The following is a 20,976-nucleotide window of genomic DNA, read 5'->3' on the forward strand; positions in this document are numbered from 1 at the left end:
GTGCCCACAGGATGACGGCATGATAAATGTTATTCTTTATTTGAATTACAAGTTTGCTTGTTTTCCTTAATTTTTGCACGAATAATGCATCACCCATTTTCTATGGAGGGGTGTAATGGTACAGTGAAAACTATTCCACTGGTTAGATTAGGTTGCATAAATGCACATTGACACACAAGGCAGCCAGATAGTTAGAGATAACACCTACACTCCTATTGCATTTTAAGACCTTCCATTTTACATGATTTCATTCATAATCACCACTGAAAGACTATGGCTATCTACAAAGCCTTAACTCTATCTACAAAAAAAAATGGCTGGGAATTTTGTCCATTCTACTTGGGGTATTTTTTTCTATTTATTCTATTTCATATAAATCCTTTGACTAGATTTCCATCTGCTATAAAATCCACTAACTTTTTACTCTTGATTTTCAGAGCATATAAATATTTATGTGAAGAAGAAATCTTAACAATCTTCCCTTTATAAATGGAGGGTTACTAGTTTGATACATCTAGTAACATGAGACATACATGTATATAATTTTAAATGTATTTTGAAATATGATTACATATTCAAGTAATCTATCTCTATATTTATGATATATTCTTAGATATATCAAACTATAGCTGCACTACGAGAGAACACCATGCATTACTTTAAAATATCATGTATGGAAAAACAACACAATATATTGACAAACAGCAAATACACACACAAAAGCTTAGAGTCATATCAAAATGTAGAAAAATAGATGACTAAAATAACTTCAAAATGAGAACAAAAAAAGTAAATTAATATTGGTACTATCATAAAATAGTCTTTCTAAGTAGTTCACAGCATGCTTGGAGGTTTCTTCCAGTACAATTATACACAGAGTACCACAACATAGAGTATCATGAAACAAAACAAATTCATAAAATACACATAGAGATTCACACAAAAGCTTGCCTGGTCATAAGTAAATTACAAATAAAGAAACATAGCTAAATTAATTGGATTATAACATTACAGGCAATGTCTATTTACAAGTGTATCATTAGATCACATTTAAGGCAGTCTAATATTTTGGGTACAGGTATGCATAGCAATACATTGGTTTTGTTTAGATAAGATAGGTCAGGTGCATACAAATATTCTATTGTATCTTAGTACATAAAAATCATAATAATAATAATACTCTTAAAGGAAACATGTATTCTGTCATCCTTACAGGTTATCTTTGCTCAAAGCACACAAGACTGTCATACGAAAATAAATAGTAATATTGGCAGGAAAATAGTTGGATGAACTTGCAAAAGAAATAAAAAACATTTATGGCAAACTAATTCATTATTAACTTCCATGCACACATAAATTATGGAGCAGATGCTCTATTTTCTTCACGATTCTCATGATTTTTCTAACATTTATAAAATCTTATTCTTACTAGTAACCAATATTAAGGGCATTTAAATCTGAATGCACTCCTAACAGTGATAAGACATTTGCTTGGGTCTTGATACCTCAGAGGGCATAGGGGTAAAATTGGGTTAGTAACAGAGTTTTTGGTTCAGAATAATGTAAAGATTAGGACTAGAATTTATTTAGTTTTGAAGTTGGGTTTTATGTTTGACTTAACATGCAGAATTTCCATCAGAGCAATGGTCACCGGAGCAAATGTTGCGGAAATTCCTCCTAACTATTCCTCACAACCTGTTTCACCTTCCCACCACTCCCCTACCCTAACCCCTTCCCTCTGCCCCTCTCCAATCCCCCTTCTCCTCTTCTTTCTCATCTTAAACAAGTCAAATCATTGGACCAAATGCCAAAATAGCTTTACACTATATTACACATTATGTAGTAAACGAATTCACTTCCTGATGATAAATTCATTTCACATTTTTCACATGATTTCATGTTAGGATGCAGAATAATTCAACAATAATATCAAAATATTGCGACATTGAAAATTCAATAAACAGACTATATTGGGTCCTTGATATATCGCCTAACATGGTATCACAATTACCATTTTAATGCATATCATACCTCAAAAAAAAATCTGCCTTGAAATGCTATAAAGACAGACATAAAGTCATACTTAATGAATTTCATACAGCTTTATAAGGCCAGGGGCCCGTTGCAGAAAAAAAGTTGCAATCAATTGCAACTCTAAAAATTCAGGCGCAACTTGATTTCCAACCAATCAACAGCGCGCATTTTGGACTTGCGATCGATTTTTTGGCTTGCGTTTAGACGAAACTCTTTCTGCAACGGGCCCCAGGTATGCAATTTCTTGACCTACAAACTTTCAAGCCATATGAGAGTAGGACTTATGCAAGGTTGGCAATTGACATTCTATGATAACCCTAAGTACATACATGTTTTCATTTACAGACTCCGACTACCATGCATATAACTGCTCAAATTCTACTTATATTTTTAAACATGCATCACAAAATATCAAACAATTCTAAGAAGGCACGCATTATTTTCATAAAATCATCTTTAAAAATATAGGCAAATCTGTATTCAGCCTAGCCATGATAGAATGCAAGTTGTCAAAATGCAGAAATTCCATTGATATTCAAACATACTCATGATTTTTACATTAACTATAATTGTGAGACAATGAAATGAACTACAATTAGAAAATAATCACAATATTTTCTTATTCTTTCTAGCCTCTGAAAAAACCCCTTATGCTTTAAAAACTGAATAGCTGCCAAAAGTGACAACATTTTGTAGCCTGAGGAGCATGGCTTCAGTTGATATAATTTACTATGTCAACGAAAATTGTAAGCAAATCCATAAAAAAAAATCCCAGCCACATTGCTTGCAGATTCTAAACAGTATGTTAATTGCACATTATCTGATAATGCTAGGAAATAGTACGATTAAATGAATATTCAATCATAACTACATTGAAATGTAGGTTCTATTTACGATAGAAGCGATGAGATAGATTAATCTTGTTTTCTGTGGTCACTAAATGGCCTTTTCCGATAATTGGTGGTAACTGATGCACAATGCAAAAAGTGGGTAGGAGATTGCACAGTAGTACTGGAAAATTTTGTACTTTTAACACAAATGAAACATAAAATAGAGAAACATAAGGAATGTATTCTTTAAATGCATAGATAACTTGAATAAAACAAGTAATATTAATACACATCTAGACTCTATAATGTAAAATACATTACAAAATGTGCAATTAAAGTCAATGAACACCTTAAATAGGTTTACAGTCACTTTTTCATATTGGATATATCTATTTTTGTATTAGAGGCATGCTGTGTGATAAATGGAGAAAATATTGGGGGAAATCACTCTTGCATTTCAAAATCCATAGTAACTCTCACAAGCTAACTAACTAACTAAACTTCATGTTTTAAAGAGCACTAATGCTAAATTATAATCAAAGGATAATCCTTGTTGGGGGAATGGAGTCTATAATCTAGCTGGGAGCGAGCAAATATAATCAAATCCTGGCTGAAGTCACACCAACTTATTGCATGCTTGAGGACTGTTAAAATAAGAAAGGCATTATCTGTTATCAGAGCAGGTACCTGGTTACCCTAATGGAATGGGTAGTCAACAAGACGACAGAATGAATGCACACCTATAACACTCTTGCTCTGAATATCATACTGATAATAACACTACCTGACTTTTATTAACCGTTGAGTACATTGCAACCAGGAATATCATTATCAATTGAAAGCCTAAAACAGGAAGAGAATAAACTTGGCCGTTTGGACCAGAATGATCTAAATCTCTTTATCAACACCTGTAACACAGCCATACCCGTATTCTCTTTGTTAAAGCAATAACAGATTGCATTTATCACAGGTCAATAGCTGCAGCAAATAATAATACACATAGCAAATGGATGAGTGGTGATAACAAGGTATCTTATTGCAATTGAACAAAAAAAAGAAGCTGGCCAAAATCATACACACACAACCAGGTCAAAAATCAGCAGAGACTGAATCTTCCTCAAACGCATTTCATGGAAAATCAAATCTTCTTAACTAATTGGAGTATACCACTTTACAGCTGGAGACCCCTAGGAGAGGAGCCGAGAAGCCTGCCCTCGTTGTCGGCTGCACACAGAACTCAATGCTGTCCACTTGTCCTTTCTTCTCCAGCTTCGGGATGAGAAGGTGGCACACGCGGAAGCTGTGCGAGTGCGCCCTCCCGACGAAGAGCTTATCACTCTTGCTGACGGCCCGGCTCTGGTTCGGGTCGCGCTCGACGCCAGAGCAGTAAATGTCAAAGTGGTGCCCAAGGCCGGCAGGGTAAGACCATGATAGAGTGGCACAGAGGGAAACAACGGTATGGGGGTCAACGACATCAGCGATGGGGGGATGCCAGGTGATGTCTGAACAAGAGAGGTCAGTGACCTGCTGTGTTTGGTCTCGAAGAGAGCTTGGGTTGACGACCTGGGTATAAATGAATAATACAATATTCATATAGGGAATATTTCAATTAAAAAAAATCACAAACTCTTTACAGACAAGTTGTATAAAAGAACAAAAACTTAAGATAAAGAATGCTTATGAAAGACAAGAAAAGTGGTACTAATCTAAAAAAAAAATGACAAACTCTTTCCATACAAGTTGTATACAAGAAAAAAAAACTTAAGATAAAGAATGCTTACAAAAGAATAGAAAAGTGGTACTAATTTAGCCATTTTCTTTTAGTACATGCTCTCAATTACAGGGAAACATCAAAAGGTAAATTGCTGATTGATCTTCACCCACTTTGTCTACTTTCCATATGTGCTCATTACACATTGACTTTTTCTAGTTCGTCTACAAACAGTTTATCTACTAACAATATACAAATAGCGAATAGGCATGAGTGCGATGGTGCAAGATTTCGAATGAGGCGAAGGAAATATGCTCTATTCAACTCGGCTAATGCCTCGTTGAATAGAGCGTTTTTTTCTTTCACCGAATGCGAAATCTCGCACCATTGCACGAATAAGAATATTCGCTATTTGTGTTGTACAACTGCTCGGAATCTAGCGAAAATATGAAAAAAAATTGTCACCTTATTCAATGAAATCGCATTGTGACGTCACCTCCTAAAGCCGTGCAATGGTACATTTTGGATGGTACGTCTTGTGTGCAACGGTACGAATGTGTGACAGTCAGCCTCCCATTTGATTGCGTACAACAAGCCAAGTACTAGGCGTTGTACAATTTGGTCTAATTGATATTTTGCAGTTACCATTCCAGTTCAGGCTATATCCATTTCCTCTAATATCCACTGGATCTAAACACCACTGTGCCTGTACGGTTAGGGTACTCCATTATTTATTTATAAATAGCTTCTATCAACAAAACTGGATAACTTCATAACACCCTAATGTCAGGGGCCATCCTGAATAATTTTCTAGTCCATATGACTGGCTTGAGCAGTTTGTGTAGTGAAGAAAGGTGTACAACATTGTATGAAAGTGTTCAGGTGTGACTGTATTTTACTCACCTTGATTTCACCAATCTTGACTGAGTAAGATTCAACAGGATCAGCTGAGAAGCAGAGTACACCAATCTCAGTGATCTTACCACCAGCGACCAGCACAGACTCTGGTAGAAGGTAGTTCCTATGTTCCATAGAAAGGAAATGAAAGCACAATCAATAAGGTTTAAAGTATCATTGTAAATTGGGTGAATGTGATGAACAAATCATTCTCAATCATATTTAAACAAAAATAATTCTCAAAAAAACTTATTCAAATTTAAATAGGAGTGAGGGGTACATTAGATTGGGTGTTAACACTACTTTTTTTAAATTAAGAATTCAATTTGAAAAAGTCAATATCTATTGATTGATCAAGAAATCATTCTTGTCATGATTCTGTGACTTAACTCAGGACGTCTTCCGCCAGAAAAAGAATCCTAGATCATTCCTTTCAAGTGAAAATAAATAGGACTCTGCATGATCCACTGAGCAGCTCAACCAAGTCAACAAATGTAAGGGAGGAGTGAGGTAACAACACTATAAAAAGCATGTTATTTGTCATCTTATGAAGCATTCTACCTCATTACCCGTTCAAAGGGTGAAAACAACCAGCAACTCCAGGTGATTCCTTGTAACATAGGTATCACTGAGCTGTAAACCAATGGATTAATCCTGGAAGATCATTGAACTGCGAATATGTTCCTTGAAAAGCATATTGCAACAAAGGGATCCTGGACGATCTCTTCAGAAACCTCACCTTGTGACCCAACCTTGGGTCGGTATCACTGAGCTATCGATGCCAAAGAATGCATCCTGGAGGATCTTGTGACAGGTGCCGACCAGAGGAGAGAAGATGGTGGGTTCGGATGACTTGATGGCATCAGGTACGGTGGATTGGTCGATCAGGGCTGACAGTCTCAGGCCATATGTACTCATAGGCTGTTCACCTGCCTTCATGTCATCTGTATGAAAAAATGTGTTATGATAATTATAATTGATGATTTAAAAAAAAATTGTATTTGATGTTAGTAAATCAAAGATTATACAATTTCAAAGTTTCAGTTCCTTATCGGGTATGCAAAGAAAGGAATTCTTAAAAGAAAACCCTGTGAGCAATAAAATCAGAAGTCTAGCTTAGCCATGACACTGCAGGGCATCTTGAGAACCAAACAAGGTGGATATATGCATAATATCAATACCCTATACTGTTATGACTTTATCAAAATAAAGTCAAGGCAAAATTTGAAAGGTGGAATAAATAAGACTGGAAAAGCCAATTGCACTTCTAGGTATTTCTAACTAGATATCAATCAAATAAAGCGAAAATCAAAGTTTCTTCCTACCTGATGTATTCCACAGTAGAATGTCCTTGTTTGGTGTAGATAGATAAAGACATACTTTGCAGTTATCAGCATGTTTGACTGTGTATGAGACAAGTAGAGGGTGTGATCCAGAGATACCGGTAGCAAACAACCTATGAGAGAACAGTGAAGCACCTTAATAGCACCATCTCAAGTCCTCAACTAATAAACTCTGACCAAGGTTTTATCCCATAATGCAACATTATCAGCAGTGTAGTCTTGTAATTACATGCTTACTTTAATGATAACATGCTAATTCTCTAGTGAATGCATTAACACTGTAGTAATTATGTTACCTAGTGGCACTTCAAGTACGTTTCTCTCTGTAACATTTTAGTTTTCTCTATACAAATCAAAACGTATTGAATTCAAGGCTTACTTATTTTCGGTACAAAAACAATTCAGATCTAAAGAATTAAATTCATACTTAAGTCAGAGTCCTCAGTGATTAACACGATCAACGTAAGTTACAAGGTGGACCTGTCTCTTTGTTATGGAATGCACTGTAATGAATGAAAGCACTTTTTTTCTTATACTCTAGCTACTCATTTTATCTCATTCCTACTCCAGCTTTCCAACCCAAACCTATCCTCGCTCACAAGTACATTACATGTTCTATATGAACTTTTTGAAAGGGAAATAAATAAAATATATCCAAGCATGTTGGCAAATAAACAAACATGTGTATCAAATCCAGTTTCTCTTTATACCATCTCCTCCAACCACTTCAATAGAGATCATTTACAGTACTTTACTACACATGACCTACTTGCATCTGGTGATCTGATTGGCTGCCAGTCCTCCATGGATCTCAATACAACCACCCCCATTGAAGCCATCGGACACCAGGTACTGCATGGATGTCTTCTTTGAAGCGCCCTCTGTGTTACAGAACTGCTCAGTTCCATAGGTTGGTACGATCTGCTGGCTGCTCAGATTACACCATGCTTTCTTCATCACCTCCTGAGTGGGGAAATTGGCAGGAAACGACAACTCATTCAATTTGAAGTGAACAGTGCACATTTATCACAGCACAAGTGGTATGGTTTGTCTTGTCATGTCTGGACGCTGTAGGGAATATTGCTTAGCGGTCTCACAACAAAATTTCTCTTAAGCCTCACATTCATTGTAAGAGGAACCGTTGCTGTGCTAGCGCCTTGAGCGTCTCAGGAAGGTGTGTGCGCTCTATAAGACATCACCATTATTATTATGATAACATTACATCATCTATTTTTCTCAAAAAGAAACTATGATAATAATCCAGATGAAACTTACATTTCCACATTTGAAACCAAATTCTCCATATCCCCTGCAGAAATTTGTGACAAAGGGAAGCGAGGAGACTCCATGGGTGTACAGATAAGGATCAAGCAAAGACCAGAACCTGATAAAGAAAAGAAAGGACAACAAAATCAATCAACAGGCAAAAGAATAATAAAAGCTGGGAATAATGGCCCCAAAACTCACAAGTCAAGGAAAATGAATTTCATTTTTGTGTTGTTATACATATTTACAGAGCAGATGCTCTGCTCCGTAGACATTCAAAAAGAGATACATAAACAATGATTCAGATTGAACATACTTGTCTTGGTTGGCGATAAAGTCTGTCTCTCCTAGTTTCTCCATGACCCAGCCTGGAGCAAAGATGGCTGTCGAGAGACCCTGCCTCTTGATCACTTCCATGGCCTGACGGAATGGAAACAGGTGGAAACATGGTATGACTAACAAATAAAATTGGGAGAGGGAGAGAATGAAAAAGAGAGAGAAGAAAGTGAGAGCGGAGAGATTGAATTCAGGAGAGATAGGCAAACAGCAAGAGAGAGCAAGTCAGACAGAGAGATAAAAGGGGGGAGGGAGGTGTCTTCTGAGTTTTAAGCTGTTCTTTTCGTGGTGCATGACTTTTAAAACAAATGTAATGAAGAAGTGCAAAAATGTAAGCCATAAGTTTTTCATATCACATCAATACACTGTGCATCTATAAAATATACTAGATGTTGCATATCTAAACCAGCAGGACATTCATTGATTACCAGTAAAATTGAACTTAACTAAATGAGATAGGATACCTTGTAAGTGTTCCAGCCTCCTCCACCAAAGCAATTCCTTCCAAAGATATCAACCCCAACATAGACATCATGCTTCCTAGGACCAGCATTCTGAACAGAGGTAGCGAGTTTGTTCTCATTCCATGTGTAGTTCAAGAAGATAGCATCACTGGCATCAAAGAAGATCCTGCAAAAGGGATTCAACAAACGAAATAGGAAAACTCAATATTAATTTTCTAAATCACCAAAGGCATGTGGCATGGCAAGAGAATTATATGCTCGGGATAGGACTTCAGAAAATATGTAACTGAAATGTCAAAAGTTTGTGACACTATATATTCTTACAACCTACCATTTGATTAGTTTTTTGAGCAACATCTAGTGCTTCCTATCCTTTCAATTTCATTTCAAAGTTAGCTTTCTAAGCACACTTCTGTTCAGACCCCCCTCTCTCTTCGAGTACCCGTATGTCTCACAAATGTGAAGCAACCAACTATTTAATGAACAAGTGGAATGCCTCTGGCCGTCTCACCTGCATCACGCGGTTCAATATAGCAGCAGTGCTGACTTTGATATTACTCTAACTCGCATAAGATGTTCAGTGATACATGGTTACTCTTATGTCCACTTTTTATGAACTAGACCAATAAACTTACAGAGATATGATGGTTATTCAACAAAAAGCCCCAACATGGCCAAAGTTCATTGACCTTACATGACCTTTGACCTTGATCACGTGACTTGAAACTCAAACAGGATGTTCAGTGATACTTGATTACTCCCATGTACAAGTTTCATGAATCAGATCCATAAACTTTCAAAGTTATGATGGTAATTCAACAGATACACCCAATTTCGGCCAAAGTTCATTGACCTTTGACCTTGGTCATGTGACCTGAAACGCACACAGGATGTTCAGTGATACTTGATTACTCTAATGTCCAAGTTTAATGAACTAGACCAATAAACTTTCAAAGTTATGATGGTAATTCAACAGATACCCCCGATTCGGCCAAAGTTCATTGACCCTAAATGACCTTTGACCTTAATCATGAGACCTGAAACTTGCACAAAATGTTCAGTGATGCTTGAATGCTATTATATCCAAGTTTCATGAATCAGATCCATAAACTTTCGAAGTTATGATGGGAATTCAACAGATATCCCCAATTCGGCCAAAGTTCATTGACCCTAAATGACCTTTGACCTTTGTCATGTGACGTGAAACTAATGCAGGATGTTCAGTGATACTTGATTAACCTTATGTCCAAGTTTCATGAACTAGGTCCATATATTTTCTAAGTTATGATGACATTTCAAAAACTTAACCTCAGGTTAAGATTTAGATGTTGATTCCTCCAACATGGTCTAAGTTCATTGACCCTAAATGACCTTTGACCTTGGTCATGTGACATGAAACTCTAATAGGATGTTCAGTAATACTTGATTAACCTTATGGCCAAGTTTCATTTACTAGGTCCATATACTTTCTAAGTTATGACGTCATTTCAAAAACTTAACCTCAGGTTAAGATTTGATGTTGACGCCGCCGCCGCCGCCGTCAGAAAAGCGGCGCCTATAGTCTCACTCTGCTTCGCAGGTGAGACAAAAACCTGAAAGCTGTCATCATATATGTTACACTTCATATCGATGATCTTCTCCCAAATAATGTACATCTGTATGAAGCATCATTCCCAACAGAATGTTTTTTTTTTCCATGTCACCCAAATTTGGGATATTTGAAAATGACTGAATATCAGAAATAGGCCAGAATTAAAATCAAACACATATCCAAAAATTGAAATATCTTGGTAGTATCATTCAAACTATTCCGCTTTTTCTTGAAAACCTGTGATAACATTCTAGTATTAACATTGTCAATAGAAAAAGTGAAATACTTACCTATTGTTATCATTCAGCATGTCCTGCCAGCGCAAGGAGCCGTCAGCTATGACACTGTCATACCAGATGACCTTTGACCCTTTGATATGCTGGTGCATCTGCTTAGTGAGGTAATCAACGAACCCTAGGAGTTGGGGCATGTGCTCGGGCTGTTGAAAGAAACAGAGGAAAGAAGAACCATTCTGTAATACGGTTAGATATCTGTGATCTTGGAGAAGTGATATAATATAGCTCGTTAAATCAAAAGTGAATTTTACTTGAATACTGCTTTGTGATTTAAATTGATAAATCCTCTCAAATATAACAATGACATAGTGCTTCAAAATCTTACTTTGTAAAAAAAAATAGATCATTACCAGAGCGAATTTAGACACTTTTGAGTCACAAATGAATCTAAATTGAATGAAACACTACCAATAGCTTCAAGCGAATCAGCATGATTACCACAATAATCATCACAATAATAATCAACATAACTATTACAATATTCATCAACAAACTAACAACAAGTCCACAGTGCGCTATCACTACCACATATAACCATCATGACCACCTGCACCACTCCTTTGAGTCCTGTCACAATCCATTCAAAACCAACTGTAGGTGGATGAAAGTATAATACAAACAGGAACAATGCTTACTGGAATTGGGTTCTCGATGTTGATGAGCCAGCCTTCAAAGTTGTAATACTTTGCAATCTCCACCAGCTTGTCGGCAAATCTCTTGTAGGTTGCCTCGCTCCCGTACATCTCTGCACACCTCTTTTTACCGTCTTGCCACTCTGTGATGACGGTTCCTATCATTAAAATATGTTGCAGATTGGTATACAGTCAGAGCTAATACTTTTACTCATAGGCAAAGAATAATTCAAACAGCAAAGTTATGAAATTCATTCATTAATTCACTGATATAAATTCTTCTAACATACTACAAAAGTAGACTACTTGTGTATTGATAATTACAAACAATTACAAATGGTCTCTAAGTTCTAGTGGAAAAGAAAAAAAATCAAGATGATATGAAGAAGTGACTACCAAGAGAATAAGAAATGAAGTGGATAAATCAAGTTATATATATATTATAACTCTTGCATTACTTATAATGCCCTAAAACTCCATCTTGGATCTGATAGTTAAAGAATTAAATTCAGACAAGAAAAGTAATCCCAAATCATAAGTAAGTAATAAAATCAATGATTCTACAACTTGTTGTTGTATTATCTGGTGGCATATAATACATTTTTCTTTAATGAGAAATGAGAAGAATACAATTACAATTTAGGTACTTGTGGCTTGGCCAACATGTGACCCTGTCCCACAGGTACACATTGATTTAAGTAGACTTAAAGATAAATACCAGTTGTGGTATCTCAAATTGAAATCGAACAGAATCCAATTAAATTACTGCCAAAGTGCTTATATGTATAAATAACAAAATATGTGCAAAATAGCTTTGGTAGAAAATACGTAATTGCTGAGAAATAAGCAAAATACGCAAGGAATTCCATCAAATGTCTGGTATTTTTCGAAGCAATATTAATACACTGTCCCACATATGCTTTTCTGTGTTTGTGATCATTAGAATTATCGCTTTTCAGCTAAGATTTCATGATTTTACAAAGATAAATTAACATGAATGTACCAGATCTTGATTTATGATAATATTTTGTTAATTTACTTTGATTTAAAAGACTTTCTCATGAAATATTTGTATCTACTGTCTTTTACCTTTAACATGAACTAATAATTCCTGAAATCGATCTTTCAGGGTAAAATATAAAATGAAGGGAATGAACCTTTATTTTTCTCTATTTCAAGGGCCTTGATGCCACATAATTTGTTGGATATTAATTGATTTTGAGGGCTATTTAAGTGAGTGATGCAGTGTAGGGGAAGGATAGGATGAAAGGCTTGAAGCAGAGGGAGAGGGGGGGGGGGGGTAGGTCTCACCAAGCATGAGGGTGCCATTTTTATGAGCAGCATCCGTCCAGCAGGGTGGGGGAATGGTGACAAAATGATGGCTAAAATAGATGAAGATGTCGATGTACTGCCAGTGGTAGAAACGGTAGGCGGAGCTGACGGGCACTCCCTGGACAAATCTGCGATGATGGAAAAGGAATGGAATGAGGTAATGGTGGGGGATATTGTAAAAGCAAATTGCTGGACAAAACCTGCTATAAATCAAAACCTATTTTAGGTATCACCTACATGTATGTATAAAAGGAAAGGGTCACCTGTCTACAAACACCATCATTTTGTTCCCTTTGGAAAGTTCTCCTTATTGAAATATATATCTGTTCACAGAGACCACCTGCTAATTAAAAAAAAACAGCATTTCTTGTCTCAGAAAGAATTGGAATCAAACTTGACTTGATTCTAAACCAATCCACAGCTCAGATTTTAAACCTTTCACTTTATTTTCATAGATGTGTTTGAATGCAAATTCTCTTTCTGCAAAGCCAATGGGCCCCCAAGAAAGTAAAAACATAGGCCACCATAACACTGTATCCATTGAGAACGTCTTCCTTATTGAAATAAAAATATACGCTTTACTTTAGAAAAGAAAGAGGACTTGGATTAGGACTGTACATGACAGAAAATAACAGGCTCAGGATATCATAACACAAAGCTTTATGCTTGATCCTAAGGCTAATCATTTTATACTTCATATGGGCAATTAAGTACACAAATCAATTTTGCAATCAATCATTCTGCTTTACGTTATTATAGCACAAAGGTAATTTGAAGAAAACAAAGGGTAAATAGCAAGTCCTGTTACTCCAACAACAAAATGTATTTTGGGTAGTTCATAGGTGCATGAGGAACACACATGTGTATGATGAAATATGACTCTTTCTGCATGACATCAATTGATGCGGCAATTAATTTGGCCAGTAATCAATTACAATACAAGGCATTTGAGTTAATTTTGTTCAGACTTCAATTTCAATTCTGATCAGGAAATTTGCCCTGATCAGAAAATACCAGGTAATTTTGGCAGTATGATTTAGAAAATTATGCGTAATATCCCCCCAAAATATCCCAGGTAAATAGTAGGTACTTATCAAAGTTACAAGAATTTTTCCAGGAATTTTTCAAGGTCCTGCGCATTGCCTGCTTATGCAGACCATACTGCACATATGCTTCAAGAATTTAGCCTGAAAGGAGCTTCTTTGGGTCAGTTTGGTGGAAAATAAATATTGTGTATTTTAGAGCCTGAACAAGTTTTTGTAATTTAACAAGAGGTACTCTAGTAATCAAGGCAGTCTCTGAATACACCTTATCTGTACTTCTCATACAATAAATTTTGCTCACCGGTCATCAATGTAACCTCCTTTCATGTCATGGCACACAAGGGTCATAGGTCGAGGTCCAGCGGGGATCGTTGGGGTAGCAAGAGGGGAGTTTGCAACATTGAACTTGTCATCTGGCTGCCATAACAATACTTCATCAAGAGTATCGAGTGGTCGAGTAATAGGCTCGGAAGTCTTGGGTTCAAATCGGTTCCCTTCAATGTGAAAAAGAGAATAGAAGTGTCAGCAATTATCTTATAACATTTAAGCAAAACCTTAAAATTGAATTGAACATGGTGAATAATTTAACACATCAAATATAATTCTGACTAAAATATAGTCAAAAGTGGAACTTATGAGTGCCTCATGCTTCCATCAAAACTACATTGTTTGGCAATTATGTTCTGTTTAATTCAAACTCCACTCGATGTTTACTAAGGCCCTATTGTTCTCAATTAATCAAAAAATGTTGTAGGAAAGTCAGAGATTTTCAATAAGTGATTTAATGTTTCTTCATATCTGCTTATATTTGGCTAACTTGTAAATTTTGTTTTGTCTTATAAGTTCAAAGTTTATCCATCTGCAGAAAATTATTTCCCAAAGGACCACCACCCCTTTGAATATTTCTTCCAGAGTAAGTGCTGCTTCAAGATAGTGACTTCAAGATGATACAGGGAATAGTTTTGATTTCCAAATTTGAATAGCATTTTGGGTTATTAGAGAAAAGCTCTCAACTAAGTAATGTACAGTCCTATGTAAAAATATGCTATTTATGCATAGCAGTCTTTCAAAAAAATTCAAAACTTGTGATGCGATACCAGGAAAATTATTCCCTGACGAAGATTAACACACTATTTGTGTGTGTATGTGTGGAATTTTTCACAAATTGTTATTCCATAAAAAAGGCTCTTGTTCTTGTAGTGCAGGTGCGTATAAACAATCTTGTTCATATCTATACTTACTGGTATTCATTTTACTAATCTATTTCCCCAATTACTTGCATTTGGTTGATCAAGTTATTGTTTCTAGTCTTTCTCTACTCCTTTATGCCTCTCACACTCCTCTATTCTCTCATTTTCAACTCAAACTTTTTGTATGACTTTCATAATTCACATGTTCTGCGTTAATTTTTCCCCAAGGAAATTAGCTTCTAATCAAAAAACAATGCAGAGGTAAAAAGAAACGAAGGGAGGGAATGGGAGAGAGTCAGACAAAACAAAGTGAGGAGGGAGGGGGGGCATACTTGATAGACCCCCCCCCTTTTTACCTTAAACAAAGGTTTGAATGAAGAACTGATACATTTCTATTCTTATGAAATATTGAGATTGAAGTTGAAAAATAAACATTGCAATTGAAAATTGCCATACACTCAATGAAAAATGATGTAAATTTTATTTTTTGAAAGACATTTAAAGACAAAAAATTACAGAAAATTAAAGGCTAACGTTGAATTATCGGCAGTTTACTATTTGCATGTATATCCTGCAGGTGCATGAAGGGGTACATAATACTAACCTCGCACTAGTGTGAGTGGAAGGGGAAGTGATATCATGACATAAACAAGGACAATGTCAATTAATTCATGAGGATATCTCTTTTTTTTCTAATTCTGGGCCAATCCCAATTTTGGACCATTAGTATACAATTTGAGTCATCACTTGGAGTCGACTTGTCTGCCGCCCTCTATATGCATCTTGTAGATTAGCTTCTAACAAAGAGAACAAGATGGCCATGTAATTTACATGGGCATGTTTTTTCCCATCTTCTCATAAAGACATTTTTCTTGTTTTTTAAATGAATATTTGTTTAAAATGAAATTGATGTTTTTCCTACAAACGTCAGAAATGAAGTTCTATCCCATTTACATGATTTAGGGCTAACGTTATATCTTATTTTTACTCTTACAGGGAAAGTAGATATCTCGACTCCAGGGTGAAAATTGCAATGCCATGACATGTTCACTGTGGAATGCACATATAAATGGGGCATAATCCCTGGCTCTGTGTGGAGAGGAAGCACACGCTAGTGAATGATTTTTACTCAGTCTCTAGCACTTGCTCACTTCAACCATCCTGCCTCCAGGTCCTGCCTGTGGGGATTCTACAGGTAGGACTATGGTATACCAATGCAGTACATACACAGCACATACTTTAAAAAATCATTAAACTGTCACTATTGTGACGCATAATTATAATTTCTATACAGTTGCAATTTATTTTTCATTAGTAGTATTTTGGGAATAATCTTTGTATTCACCAGAGTCCAGAGCGCTCCAAAACTTGACTTTTGTGCATATTTTTGCATGCACCCTCTATGGGTGGAAAGTAATATGGCAAGAAAAAATTCATTTTTTAAATTTTAAAGTAGATAAGAACCAATAGCCCCATCTTGATTCCTCAACTACTCATTCCTGGCCAGTGTCCTGACCCATCATGATAGTGTATTCTAGTAATATCAGACCCACTTGAATGATAACATGTTAATTAACTACTCAATACATTTATTTCTTCTCTTCTTCCAGTCTGGTACAGTCCGCCACTGGCGTATTATCGTACCTTGTGCTTGTCAAGTGTTGAGTGTACAGTGCAAGTAAAAAATTTCTACAATGGACTCTATGTGCAGCTAAAAAACCAGACTGAAGCTTAACGAAGCTTGACACACTGCACCTCCAGCTTGAAAGGCTCCAATGAAGAGGCAGGATAGTTGGAAGTGAGCAAGTGCTAGAGAGTAAAAATAATTCACTAACGTGTGCTTCCTCTCCACACAGAGCCAGGGATTTATACCGCAATAGTTATGTTACCGAGTAGCAAAACAATGACTTTTTCCCTTGAAACGTTTTAGTTTCTCTACACAAAATACAATTATAGGTCAATTTATTCTCTCTACATAAAGCATTAGTAGATGTCTGAAAACATATATTTTAAGACTAGGCCCATGTATTTATAATACACAGTCATTGAGAGACCACACACCGTTCACTCCCCCTTTAATCTATTTCTAATTTAGAAAAAATAATCAAAAGAATCAAATTTATTTAAGAGCCAAGTTATATAAGTAGGGCCTAGCTGTGCTGGAACCTGACAGTGTATAAAAATCAAGCATTTGTCCCAAAGAAAAAGAGAAAACAAGCCAAACATTACCAACCTTATTATGCCACTCACAGACTGACACAGTCATGATGGAGACTAAAGTAACAGGGCTGAGAACAAGGTTATATATTTTTTTACATTTTATTAAATTTTTCATTCATTTTTTCTTTCATAGAAAAAAAGGAATAACAAAAATAACACTAATGTTAGATCTTAAGCAGGGCTCCACACTATCCCATTTTTTCTACTGGTCCAACCTATTCATGTCGGACCAGTAGATACCCAGTTTTTCAAATTTTTACTGGTCCGAACCTAAAATCTACTGGTCCCAAAAAGTAAAGAAAACATTAAAAAAAAGGCGCAAGTTTATTTTTCTAGCCTTTCGTGACCCCCCCCCCCCCCCCCCCGTAAAACGAAGGAATGAAGGACAAAAAGAAAGCAAGACAGAAACGAAGAGAGTAAGAAAGAAAGAAAGAAGGAAAGAAGGAAGGAAGGAAAGTCAGAAAGAAAGGATGGAAGGAAGGAAGGAAAGAAGGAAGGAAAGAAGGAAGGAAAGTAAGAAAGAAAGAATGGAAGGAAGGAGGGAGGAAGGAAGGGAGGAAAGAAGGGAGGAAAGAAGGAAGGAAAGAAGGAAGGAAGGAAAGAAGGAAGGAAGGAAAGAAAGAAGGAAGGAAAGAAGGAAGGAAAGTCAGAAAGAAAGGATGGAAGGAAGAAAAGGAAGGAAGAAAGGATGGAAGGAAAGAAGGAAGGAAAGAAGGAAGGAAGGAAAGTAAGGATGGAAGGAAGGAAGGAAGGAGGGAGGAAGGAAGGGAGGAAAGAAGGGAGGAAAGAAGGAAGGAAAGTAAGAAAGAAAGGATGGAAGGAAGGAAAGAAGGAAGGAAAGAAGGGAGGAAAGGAGGAAGGAAGGAAGGAAGGAAAGAAGGAAGGAAAGAAGGAAGGAAGGAAGGAAAGAAGGAAAGAAGGAAGGAAAGAAGGAAGGAAAGAAGGAAGGAAAGAAGGAAGGAAAGAAGGAAGGAAAGAAGGAAGGAAGGAAGGAAGGAAGGAAAGAAGGAAGGAAAGAAGGAAGGAAATAAGGAAGGAAGGAAGGAAAGAAGGAAGGAAGGAAGGAAAGTAAGAAAGAAAGGATGGAAGGAAGGAAGGAGGAAGGAAGGGAGGAAAGGGAGGAAAGAAGGAAGGAAAGAAGGAAGGAAAGAAGGGAGGAAAGGAGGAAGGAAGGAAGGAAGGAAAGAAGGAAGGAAAGAAGGAAGGAAGGAAAGAAAGAAATAGAGAAAAAAAATTAAAAGAAAGATTGAAAAGAAAGAAGGAAAGAAAACAGGAAGAAAACAGAGGAAGAAAGCTAAAACTATTATCATAAATAATTTATGTTTCTTTTTTGGCTCAATTAAAATAGCTACGAAAGAAAGTCAGAAACCAAGTGTATCAACACACACATAAATGCATATGTGGGGCTAATATGTATTCAGACGATACCACCCGAGACCCGATCTGTTTGAACCAAACAGAAGTGAAAATTTACCCTTTTACTGCTTACAGATGACAGAGTTACTCCAATTTTTAGGAAATATGGACATTATAAGAGCCTTTCATGAGTATGAACCGTGAATTTTGACAGTTCTGTGAGAGATTTCTGCCAGAGTTTAGCCAGGCTTCGTTCGTGCGGCCAGTGGAGAATTCACCATGTGGATTGTGTGGCTGACTACATGTACACTGTATGCATGCTGTATAGTACTCTAGTAACACGTGCGATTCATTCTGTGTGTATTCTGTGTGTGAATTGCAGAATTTAACGGGGGAAATGGTTTGCTGTGAATTTGACCATTTCTGCCTTCTCGGCAAAAGTTATTGGCCCAACAATGGTTTTTATTACTGGTCATGTCGGACCCTTAAATCTTGCTATTTTTGGAAAAATTACTGGCCCGATCGACAATGATATTTTTTACTGGTCATGTCGGACCAGTAAATCTTCCAATTTCTGAAAATCTACTGGCCCAACAGCGATTTTTACCGGTCTGGGACCGTCGCTAGTGTCGAGCCCTGTCTTAAGAAAATTATTACCTACTTGCCGCAAAAGTCATGAAAGTAGTCAATCATGACTTATTGCCAAATTAAAAACAAGGAATGTAATGAATAAATCATGATCTTGTTCATTGAATGAGTGCTCTCTAGGAGACTAGAGTTAGGAGCCTCCTGGCTACCCCCCATGCCGATGTTGGACCGACAGGTAATTGTATTCTCACTTACACTTCGTACTTCCCAGCTCACTCGCACTCTGACACTCAATGAATATCCTATATATCTACAATGCAATTTACCGCATGTGAATTTACAATGTATATAACACGGAAACGTGATGGTATATATAAAACAATCATACATGAGAATCGCACACGCCGGTAACAAATTTGATGGCTTCATGAAAAGTAAAAGGAGACCTAGACCAAGGCCCGACCATGACGACAGAACCAACCACATACAAACATGAAATGACAATGCAATAATTACCTAAATCAGGATAGTCAGCAATCTTCACTTTCGACATGAACTCAGCAGCAAGGCTGTTCTGCTCTGCTTGGGACGACATTTCGTGGATGCAAATGTGAGTTGACGAGTCGATCAAGCTACGCCTGCGAGCGACAGATAAACAATATTATTTTGGTAAAATGTATTATGACAAGCCATATATTCAGACATATATACAGTGCACGCAGCCGCAGCGCAGCGCAGGGGCGCTGCAATCAAGAAGGTATGCCAATTAAGAAGGGTGGGGGGGGGGATCGGGATGGGATTTTTGTATTCAGGTCCAGGCAATGTATGGAGTTTGGAGGTTTGGCATGTTGAATTTAAGAAAAATCTTTTCAAATTTTATAGCTGCATGCATAATTATAATTGCCTAATTAATAATTAAAGGGCGGCGATCTCCAGCTTATAGTCCTATAGTCCTACAGGCCCAACGATATCCATTTCAACAGCTTGAAGCACATGTAATATTGATCTTTTAAATCCACTAAATATTATCGTCATATTCATACACATTATATATATATATACTCTCTGTTGGTATAGTATATAAAAATAGGACATTAAAAAAATAATGGGGGGGTCTTTGGCATCTTTTGATACAAAACTTACATAATTTCAACCATCAGGTAGTAGCTTTAAAGGTATTGTTTAACTTTGTGAGCAGCCGATTTAAGAAATTCTCAAACCAAGATGAATGTACAAGTGCAAGTATTAGAACTAATAAACCCTGAAAACAACCATTATTGAGAATGAAAAGCTAAAACTACAAGGCAAACCCCTATTTTGTAGGCATTTTATATAGACGCCTAAATAGTACACATAACTGTATGGGATGAAATTAAGATAGTGTTTCCGGTCGCTTTATATTTCAATTTTTGAAGCACTAAATAATGATTTTCGAACGCAATTTTTTCAGGGCTTCATTTTTGTAACATATCTCAGACACAGGTGACAAGTGTGTCCTTCTAGCTCAGATTTTTTAAAAGTCAAACCAATGTTAACCAATCATTTTAAAAATGTTGCGCTATATGGGCGTTCGATCAGTTTCCCCATACATTAAGTTCTTAATGTCGATATTGAAATGGCAAAAATTACATACAAGGCTACAACTCAAAAAGTATTTGATGTATGCATATCGTAGGTGGCGGAAGCGGGGGGGGGGGGGGGGAGGTGATGACGGTCTCCCTAAATTTCTTGTCGATAATTTTTTTTTCTTGTCATTCCTGCGCCCCCTAAATTGTTTTGGCTTCCGCTGCCAATGTATGCGTATAATACTTTGCAGACTGCCCCCAAATAATTCCATAACCATGTTT

General features: G+C 36.6%; 1 protein-coding gene across 1 annotated transcript; it reads right to left on the reverse strand.

The window, feature by feature from the left end:
• Positions 1-1,935: 1,935 nt before the first annotated feature.
• On the reverse strand, positions 1,936-19,783 carry LOC121422446 (cytosolic endo-beta-N-acetylglucosaminidase-like). Its single transcript, XM_041617491.1, has 13 exons — positions 19,646-19,783; positions 14,077-14,269; positions 12,712-12,860; positions 11,404-11,558; positions 10,763-10,911; positions 8,882-9,047; positions 8,398-8,501; positions 8,091-8,199; positions 7,585-7,778; positions 6,798-6,928; positions 6,212-6,416; positions 5,479-5,596; positions 1,936-4,427 (listed from the first exon to the last, which is right to left on the reverse strand). Exons 1-13 carry the CDS (start codon positions 19,722-19,724, stop codon positions 4,017-4,019), a joined length of 2,163 nt encoding a protein of 720 aa, XP_041473425.1. The 5' UTR covers positions 19,725-19,783; the 3' UTR covers positions 1,936-4,016.
• Between the last annotated feature and the right edge of the window lie 1,193 nt (positions 19,784-20,976).

Source organism: Lytechinus variegatus, chromosome 10 (genome assembly GCF_018143015.1).
Source record: "Lytechinus variegatus isolate NC3 chromosome 10, Lvar_3.0, whole genome shotgun sequence".
Taxonomy (NCBI): Eukaryota; Metazoa; Echinodermata; class Echinoidea; order Temnopleuroida; family Toxopneustidae; genus Lytechinus; species Lytechinus variegatus.

Bases quoted from the DNA above. Each gene is read 5' to 3' on its own strand.
- LOC121422446 (XM_041617491.1), bottom strand. From the start codon at position 19,724: ATGTCGTCCCAAGCAGAGCAGAACAGCCTTGCTGCTGAGTTCATGTCG. The intron at 8,502-8,881 runs GTATCCTATCTC...CCATTCCGTCAG, and splicing joins GAGGCTGGAACACTTACAAG to GCCATGGAAGTGATCAAGAG. The intron at 6,929-7,584 runs GTAGGTCATGTG...GTTCTCTCATAG, and splicing joins AATCAGATCACCAGATGCAA to GTTGTTTGCTACCGGTATCT.